General features: G+C 40.0%; 1 protein-coding gene across 1 annotated transcript; it reads left to right on the top strand.

The window, feature by feature from the left end:
* The first annotated feature begins 807 nt into the window (after positions 1-807).
* On the top strand, positions 808-5,026 carry LOC149024512 (fasciclin-like arabinogalactan protein 16). The gene is made up of 3 exons (XM_089144749.1): positions 808-2,388; positions 3,761-3,883; positions 4,358-5,026. Exons 1-2 carry the CDS (start codon positions 1,050-1,052, stop codon positions 3,832-3,834), a joined length of 1,413 nt encoding a protein of 470 aa, XP_089000875.1. The 5' UTR covers positions 808-1,049; the 3' UTR covers positions 3,835-3,883; positions 4,358-5,026.
* Positions 5,027-9,999: the final 4,973 nt, after the last annotated feature.

Here is a 9,999-nt window from a genome sequence, read left to right as displayed (position 1 = left end):
CCTGGGAGAGCAGAGGCCACCGACAGAATCGTCGGTCGAGGGACTCTCTCTCCATACCTACCCGCCTCATAGTTTAAAGATGAAAACCGAACCCTTCTTCTGTCTCTGCGGCTCTTTTCTGTCTTTGCTTACAACCCTATTTTGGCTGTTTCCATTTCACGCTCACGGATTTTCTTTTCTTTTCTTTTCTCTCCTCTTCTTTACACGTTAACTTGAACCGACGGAGAAAGACCCTCCACCTTCCGGCAAGAGAGCTGTCGCCGTCAGCTTGGCTCTTTTGTCCCCTTCACCCCTTCCTTCCCTTTTTTTCTTTCTTTCCTTTCTTCAATTATTTAATTTAATTTAACAAAAAAAAAAAAAACTTTCTTCAAGGCTTTTGCTTTATTTTTCAATGATCAGACAATAACAGCTAAGCTTTCCATTCTTCTGATTCACAAGTGACGACCGCTCGCCAGAGGATCAGAGAATCGCTGGACCCCACACGGTACCCTGTAAACCACTCACTCACCCGCCGAGCCAGTACTCCCTGTTCCTGAATCGGAACTGAACCCGTCGGTTGAAAAGGGCAAAACTGTCATCTCGGTTTCTTTGTCGCAGCGAGATACAAGACATACAACATACAAGTCAATTCGGAAGAGTCAGAAAGGGCATTCTCACTCCCAGCTGTCTCATAAAGTGTTCGACAATTTACCAAAAAAAATAAAGTGCTCAAGAAGCTTTGGATCTGAAACGGAACTCACGACCTTTCACCAACCCTAGTTTATAATCTGCTTGAAATCCGCCCTCATTGACAAATAATTATAAGATATAGAGAATAAAAACAAGAGGAAGAACGAGCCAGCAAGGGAAAGAAAGAAAGGAAGGAAAGAGTAAAGATTAATCTGAGACTCAACTAGAGAGAGAGAGAGAGAAATAGAGAAAAAGACTGTGAAGAGACTCGGGAAGCACCTAACAAGAGGAGCTATTCGATATTTAAAGAAGAAAAAGCTTAAAGCTTTGAGTTTGATTCCATTTCTGCAACTCAACTGGTGTTCTCTCTCTCAATAGCCATGGATTTGCGAATCTATGGCGTTTCTCAGCTCTTCTTCGTGCTTTATCTCGTATATGTTGCTGGATGCTGTGCTGCATTGCAGGATTCTTCGGCAGCTTCCACTTCCAAGCCTTCTAATTCATCGAGTGCAGTTCAGATTAACTCCAATTCCGTTCTTGTAGCTCTTCTCGACTCACATTACACGGAACTCGCAGAACTCGTCGAGAAAGCTCTTCTTTTGCAGACATTAGAGGAAGCAGTCGGGAAACATAACGTTACCATTTTTGCTCCGAGGAACGAAGCTCTGGAACGAGATCTAGACCCTGAGTTCAAGAGATTTCTTCTTGCCCCTGGTAATCTCAAATCTCTTCAAACTCTTTTGATGTTCCACGTTATCCCCAAACGAATTGGATCCAACGAGTGGCCACACAAGGCTTCCAAGACAGCCAAGCACAGGACTCTCGCACACGATCATGTACATCTCACCTGCAAGGATTCCGACAAGAAGGTTGATACCGCGGCGGTCATCCATCCGGACGCCGTGATCCGTCCAGATGGTGTCATTCACGGGATCGAACGGCTCTTAATCCCTCGATCTGTCCAAGAAGACTTCAACCGCCGCAGGAATCTCAATCAAATTACAGCAGTTAAGCCTGAAGGAGCACCGGAGGTCGACCCTAGAACACACCGTCTCAAGAAATCAGCATCGCCGGCTCCTGCAGGTTCGCCGCCTGCTCTGCCGATCTACGATGCAATGGCTCCGGGTCCGTCACTAGCTCCGGCACCGGCACCTGGTCCCGGTGGCCCACACCACAAGTTTGACGGCGAAGCTCAAGTCAAGGACTTCATCCACACCCTCCTGCATTATGGTGGATACAATGAACTCGCCGATATTCTTGTCAATCTGACCTCTTTAGCTTCCGAAATGGGGAAATTAGTCTCTGAGGGTTACGTTCTGACTGTCTTGGCACCGAACGACGAGGCTATGTCGAAGCTGACGACGGACCAGTTGAGTGAACCAGGTGCGCCGGAGCAGATCGTATATTACCATCTCATTCCAGAGTATCAGACGGAGGAGAGTATGTACAATGCTGTGAGGAGGTTTGGCAAGATCAGATACGACACTTTACGGGTACCTCACAAGGTTGTGGCCGAAGAGGCCGATGGGTCTGTCAAATTCGGGCATGGCGATGAATCAGCGTATCTGTTCGATCCCGATATCTACACCGACGGTCGAATTTCAGTTCAGGGTATTGATGGTGTTCTGTTCCCCCTTGAAGAAAAGACGAAAACCGAAACGAAATTGGTCCAACACAGTACTACTTCCACCACTAAATCTGCTGCTAAGCTCAGGAGAGGTGCGTTTTCTTTTTCTTTCTTTGTCTCATTATTAGTGCTAATTATTCTTATTCTTGTTCTTGGCATTCATTTAACGGGATAACGCCTAAGAAAAGAGATAGTTACCGGATTCCGGCGGTGCACAGTGAGGTCGTCAGCCAGGTTTTTTTTTTTTTTTTTTTTTTGGTCACATCATCTTTGTTCGCTTTTGTTGGTCCCCGTGAGGGGATTAGAAATTGGGGGAGGAAGACTCTGTAGGAAGTTGGCAAGTCTGTGCGTCACAATCACAGCTACAATTGGGTTTCTGGTGAGAAAACTTAAGTGTCCTGTATCATTGAAGAAGACAGATGGGGTTTTACAGTAATGCCTTGAAACTTACGTTATGGTTAGACTTTTAGTAATTTGTCCCAAGTCATTGCACGGCTGTATACCGCTAGGATGGATGGATCAAATGACCCCCATGTCCTTGCTGGTTATCAGACTCAGATGGACAAAGAGAGACCTGGTATCTGATTTTAGATGAATTAGTTTTTTTCTCTGTGGCGGTGGGTAAAATTCTAGATGAATTAGGTGGATTGCAGGGAATGCATGCTGAAGGAACTTGCCAGAGATGGGATAGGGTCTGTAATTTGAGCTATGGCGGATAGATAGGCCCAGTTGTCTTTTACCAACCTAATAACCAAATACTGAATTGAGTTCTGTCTTAATCTCATCAGAGGCGATAGTAATTTTACTCTGATTTTATATAACCGGTATAAGTTTCCAGCTTCAACTCTGTGATGCAACTGAGTTGTGAATTCTCATATTTTGTGGTTTTGACGGGGATTGTGGGTTTAGGGTTAGTTTAGTAATTAAATGTGCATATGCGCTTTTATATTTAGATAATGAATGAGGAATAACAGACACCACAAAGTCCAGCTGTGGATGCCCAAGCATATTTATTTTGGAAGATCAATCATGGCCAACTGTTCCAAACCTAACAGCTTCAAGATGATTTGTTTGTTTTTACTTTTCTTCCCCTTTATCTTTGTCTGGATACTTCTACAATTATTTGGCATGCTATTCTGTGTCTAAGCTAATTTCTATATTACCCTGTAACCGAAGGTAATCTTTTAAAAATAAATATTGTGTGATTCTGTTTGATATGAATAATATTGCATAAGAATAATACAAGTAGCAGGGAAGTTGCTTTCACCTACTCAGAAAGAACCCTCTGGTGGTTGTTACTTCAATTGTGTTAAGAGTTAATTATGATAATAGTATAAGTCAATTGTTAATTAATTTGGTCCGTGGAGTTCTCCTGTTTCATGAGGATTACTATTTCTTGTTGATTTAAAAAATAAAAAAAAAAGTAAAATACATGACAGAAAAGTTTATTTCAATTACTTGCAGGAAAGCTGCTGGAAGTAACGTGTAAGATGTTATGGGCCGTTGGTCAGCATGGTCGTTTCACTCTATGCCAATGAATACTCTCCAGAACCTTAAATCTATCCTGAATAGCAGTAAAAATGAAAGGTAATTAAATTTGTATTTTCTATCTACTGCTTACAGTTTTATGAATTTTTTTGGACGAAGTCTTTATCTATCCATAGATGAATGTTGACCAACCATTTTAGGGTTTATGGAACCCTGGGATTTTTGTATGTTATGGGATGAAACTCTAGTCTTTCTTGTTATTACTAATCTGTTGACACACCCAGGCTTTTGAAAGAACAACCACCATCCCCCGAGAGTATGGTGAAATAAACACAGCAACCAAGGAAGAAATAGTCTGTTGATTGTCTTGGCATTGACAGGTGACTTTGCACCTGTAGACTGTGGGATGGTGCTTTCAAAAGCCAAAAAAATCCATATTTTGTCTTGTCCCCTCAAAAGATGGGAAAAAGGAAAAGAAGTGAGAGATTGAAGAAGTAACTTAATGAATTAGATGAATATCTTATCTTAACTCTTAAGGAAGTGTTTAATTAATAATGTCAATTGATGTTGCAGGTGGCTTATATTAGCAGGTGTAGAAAAGATGTAAAGAAAATGGTGGGAATGCAAGATTCTTAGGATTCATGGATGGTTTTCTTTTCTTTTTCTTTTTCTTTTTGGGTTTTTATTTTATCTTTCCTTTCGCCCCAAGAGACTAGAGACAAGAGACAGAGGGAGTGAGATCTACATGTGGATGGGGGGGTTTAAGTATTCATCAGCATCATCATCAGAAGAAGAAAAGAGGAGGAAAAGGCTTATTAGTGGGGGAAGGAGCGAGGGAAGTCACTGTCCATTAGCTGTTTCTATAAATAATACCCTTTTACAGTACAGAGAAAGAGGTATTAATTTTTTTATATTTTTTTATTTTAAGCTGTAATCCTTCTCTGGTTGCTCACGGTACTGTTGGAAGAGAGAAGGAAAGGAGAAGAAGGTTGCTCGGGACGGCTAAGGTGGCGGTGGGGGTGTTATTTTGTGTAATGGGGAAATTGTGGATCGACAAGGAAGGAAGGAATCCGAGGGGCTTTCCATGTGGCCTGTCTCTTTGTAAACCCTACTCCCATAAAATAAAAGAAATGAACAGAGGAAACAGAAATTTGTGGGTAAACTATATGATTATTAAATAATAAAAATTCTTTGTGTTCATAGTTCGACCATTGACTCTCAATCTGATGACAGCTTGGAAGTTGTATTCATGTTGTTATTATTAATTTTCAAGTGGGGAATTATTTTAAGTAGAATATACAGTTGGTTCCCATTAGTCTCTCTCTTCATAATGCCTTATGCCCCTCCCCTGTTCAGGATATTCCGCGAAGGTGGAAACCGTGTTCTACCCATATCCGCCAGGCGCCAGGTATCATACTCAAAAAGGAATTAGAGCTTTGTAGTATCAACTGTAGATAAATTTGCTATTTTCTTTTTCTGGAAAATAATTTGTTATTACTCGTATAAAGCTTTTTAACATCCTAGTGGGTTCGGTAGGGATCAATAACATGCCAATGTAAGGTTGGTTCGGTTGATAAAATCTTTACTTTTTAGTGAAGAAGTTGTGGACTTCGTAGATGATATATGCAATATTTTCATCCTCTACCTATTTATTAAAAAGCACATTTTAGAAGAAAAAAAACAAAAAAAACAACATACCTTAAGCACGTTCTAGAAAAAGTGAAAAGAATAACATGCCTTATAATATGAGCAAAATGGGTTTACCACCAAAAAAAAGAAAAAGGGGAGGTTAAAGAGGAGTTTGAATCTTTTTGGGTGTGGGGGGATGAAGTTTTATCAGAATAAAGATCATCTCCGCGACGGTTTTCCAACCACAAAAGCCAATGGGTCCCACGGGTGAAAAAATAAGTTTTTTTTCCTTTCAAAATTTGTTTTTTTCACCAGTGGGACCCACTGGCTTTTGTGATTGGGAAGCCGTTGGGGAGCACTCTATGCTTCTGCGACAGGGAGCTGATCCCGACTCGTTTTGTCATTCTTAGTATCACATCAATCAACTTAACAACTCATAAATGCTTAAAATTTTAAAAAAGTGTGAAAAAAAACGGGGAAGAAGAAGAATAAAAGAGATAATTTAAGGTTGATCCTTGATCTATTCTCCTCCTAAAAGAAAATATTTATATATTTACATTATTTCAAAAAATAACAAAAATCATGTGTATATGCACGTGAAATTTTGTTAGTATATATAAACAATTATCCCTCTCTAAATTACTCCATGAGTCGAGACTTAAATAGGGTTTGCTTCTGATGCGTCTGAAAATTGTCCAACCGTCTGAGGCCTACAAAAGTCAAATGCAGGTCTACTCGTTGGTCGGGAAGCTGCCTCCGATGACCTGTGACAATGGTGATGTAACTCTGTCTCATCCTACAAGAGTAGCCAGTCTGTGCAGAGATTCAATGGTCCACTGTTGATCATACATTGGTAGGGTTGCATATGTTAGGGTTAGGTTTATGGACATCCAAAGATCGGCTGGGAGTCGTGAGGGGTCATGAGAGCATCCGCCTCAATAATATGTGGATGACCATAGGGTTAGGGAATGGAGTCCAACAGAGGTAGTCAGACCGTGAGGACTCTCATTCTTACGTAGAGAAGGATATTAAACCGAGTTAGTTGGTGCCATAGGAGAAGCATCTGGACTACATGTAGTATGTCACTGTATGACTTTGCATTTGGATTAAAACCCTAACATGCGCCAATAATTATGCAAATGGTCGTGGTGAGAGAGTGTGGACCTAAACCCTAGCCATGGATGATTGACGATGACTGAACCCCTTGCCTAGGATTCCAACAGAGATAACCAGTCCTTGAAGGATCAGAGTAACTAGACCTACCCAGAGGAGGGCTAGTGTTAGTCTTAAAGCATGTCTACCATATTAGACACTAGTATAGTTAGACTCTAGCTGCATTCATATATTTGCATATTATTCCACATATATGTGCTTACCCTGATACACTGCCGATATGTATGTGAGATGTGTTTCCTTATTGAGTTCTTTAAAACTCATTTCTTTTTGTATGTTGCATTATATTATACAGATGGGTATACTGAATCAGGAGAAATTCCATATTACTGGAATTACCCCTGTGAAGAGATTATGGAAGCGCCAATGGGAAACGAAGATGTATGTCATGAAGTGATCTGCGGATGCCTGAAGTGCGCTTATAGCACCCATTGATGGTAGGAGGAGGCAGGTAGCACGCCACTTTGAGAAGTCAGTGGAGGAAAGCTGGATGGTTCCCTTTATTGCAAAATTTGAAGAAAAGACCATTGCCCTCGAGAGAACTAAAAGAATCAAACTGAATTAGTTTAACTTTTGCTTCCGCTGAACTCTATAAATTTGGAACATATTATTTATTCCTATTTCTTTGATTCATTATTTTGAGTATTGGACTCATGTAATCCCCTTTATTTAATTATTTGGATTATTCTTGCTCTTGATTATTATTGCGTGCATTTATTATCATTGATGGTAAACCATGGATCTTATGATTGTGAATCGCACCCATGGATTGTCAGGCGGGACCGATATTCTGCGGGTGGGGTGTGACACTGTTAGAATCTATATTAATTTCATAAGGTTTATCAAAAAGAGGTAAAAGAATTTGTGAGATTGCTTCTTCCAATTCCAGAGGCGACCAATCTTTAAGGATCTCTTTATTCCATGAGTTTGTTTGCTTTTTTTTATGACAAAAAGATATCTGTATCGATGCATTTGGAGCTAAAAACAACGATGCTTGTTGAGAGTTTATTACAGGTTTTCAAGGATTATCCACAGGTTAATGGAAGTATCATCACCTACCAAGTGAAGTAAGTCTGGTTTCATGAAACCTCTTACCTGGAACGATCTCCATCCCCATGAGGAGGTGAGGAGGTGTTAGTTGCCTTTGCTTGCAAAAAGTGTACATCTTAAAAGAATTTCTACTTCATCAATCTTCCCCAAAATGACATTGGGATAGAGGAACACTCAAGCCTTCTGAGAGAAGAGAGCTAATGGTCATGATTTCCATTCTTTTGACGTTTAGGCCCTCAGATTTCTTTGATTGACAAATTGTGTTTCAACTGATTTTGTGGAGCAAATTTTTTTCTCTATTAAACCAAAAGAAATTCCTACTTGCATTCTTCAATTCCTCCAAAGTTGACTTTAGAAGCTTGAAACAAGACATGAAGCGTGATGTATAGCTGATGATGTTACTTGAATTAAGACCGACTTTCCCACTGCACTCAAATATTTTGCTTGCCAGCCTTGTAATCTGTTGTTCACCCTCTGGACCAATGTTTCATAGTGTTTCTTCTTAAGTTTTCCACCGATCAAAGGAACACCCAAGTATATGTCCAGTTATGTTGTGGGTGTGATATGGAATTGAGAAGAAAAAATTATTTTCAGACTACTAGAAGTGCATGGGTAGTGTGTAAGGGTCTTGATGATATTCACTGTTGACCTAACCTGTTAAAATATTCTTGAATTACTTCTTAAAATCTTTGGCTTCCTACTGAGGAGAATGACTAAACAGAATAAGAACAATGGCAAAAGCTAAGTGAGATAAGCTTTCTCCACCTCTTGCAATTTTAACCCTATTCAACTTTTTTCTGATTCACGCCTCCTATAAATGTGATGAGAGTGCTCTCACTTCTGCATAGAGAACAAAAATATAGGAGGATAGAAGATCTCCCTATCTTAATCGCCTTGAAAATCGAAAGATTCCTACGGGCTGCCGTTGAGCAAAATGAAATATTGTGTGGCGATTGTAAAAAACATAACCCATTCCGGTGGGCTTTTAAGTATCTACCTCATATTGAAGAGAGAAAAATATTGTACTTCAACATTCAAAAATCATCCTTCAATACTAACACCAATGCAATTTGTATCCCAAAGCTTGTCTTGATCTGAATTTTAAGGCAAGTGAGCAAGCCATCAACCTTAAGAACTTCAACTTTTTTTTGCAGCCCTAATGCCCATATCAAGTTCTGAAGGTGGTTTTCTAGGGTTAAAAGTGTCATATTCTAAAGGCCCTACAAATTGCTTAGGCATTCACCTAAAATTGGGCTTCAAATAAACAATACTTCAACTGGGTTTATGACAAAGTGGTTAAAAGTTGGAGGGGTGAAAACTTAAACTATATCACATGCAAGGAAAGATGTTCTCCCCAAGAATATTGTCTTTACATTATCCCAATACACAGGCTTCAAACTACCCAAACCACTCCATTAGCAATTAATAATGCATCAACAAATTTCTTTTAGGGATCATTGGGTGAGAAGACGAAGACTCACTGGTGTCTGGGAAGAGAGTTTGTCGTCCAAAATATAAAGGTGGCCTGGGCTACAAGAGTTTAAAGATCCAGAATACTGTAGTGTTGACCAAGATGGCAACTCGGATATGGTATGAACCACATTATTCTTTATGAGTTAAAATCAATTATTTTTACTAAATGACAACAGTAAAATAAACAAAAGATAATATAAAATTAAGTGGACTCATTGGATCAAAATGATCTAGGGTCAAGATCAGGCTTGGATCAAGGTTAGTATGAAGTTCAACATTATGGTGAAAGTTTTGACCAGGATCAGGACCAAAATTAGGATCAAGGTTAGGGATAAAATCAAGGCTAAAATCAAGTCAAGATCAGGATTAGAGTAAAAAAGGGCCAAACTTAGGATTAAGGTTACGGATAAAATCAGGGTTAGAATCAAGGCTAACATCAAGGTTAGGATCAAAGACTCAAAGTCAAATCAAGGTCAAAATTATGATCAAAGTTAGAGACAAAAGTCAAATTAGGGACAAAATAGAACAAATAGTAACCCCAGACCCGCCCTTGGCCCTAAGGCCAAAATATGTTGGCCCAAACCCGCTCTCAGGGCCACAATCTTAAACCTAGGCCCATTCGGGCTCAAGAAAGAACAAGGCGGCTCATGATTGCTAAGGCCCAACTTTCTGAGGGCCAAAATTGTGAGCTCAGACCATATTTAGGCTCAGGAAAGGACAGGACGGGTCAGGACCACTAGGGCCAGACTTGCACCCGTAAGTGGTAGTCATACACAACTTTAAAAAACAAACAACGTTAGGTTGCCTTCAGCAAGCGTAGGAATCGTCATGTCCGATAATGCATTTAATGCATCCAGATGAAATCACCAGATTATCACGTAATGCAACTC

Source organism: Hakea prostrata, chromosome 2 (genome assembly GCF_041222555.1).
Source record: "Hakea prostrata isolate BN-2017 chromosome 2, UWA_Hpros_2, whole genome shotgun sequence".
In the NCBI taxonomy this organism is placed as follows: Eukaryota; Viridiplantae; Streptophyta; class Magnoliopsida; order Proteales; family Proteaceae; genus Hakea; species Hakea prostrata.
The sequence above is the reverse complement of the archived record's forward strand: the minus strand, read 5'-3'. Positions and strand labels throughout refer to the sequence as shown.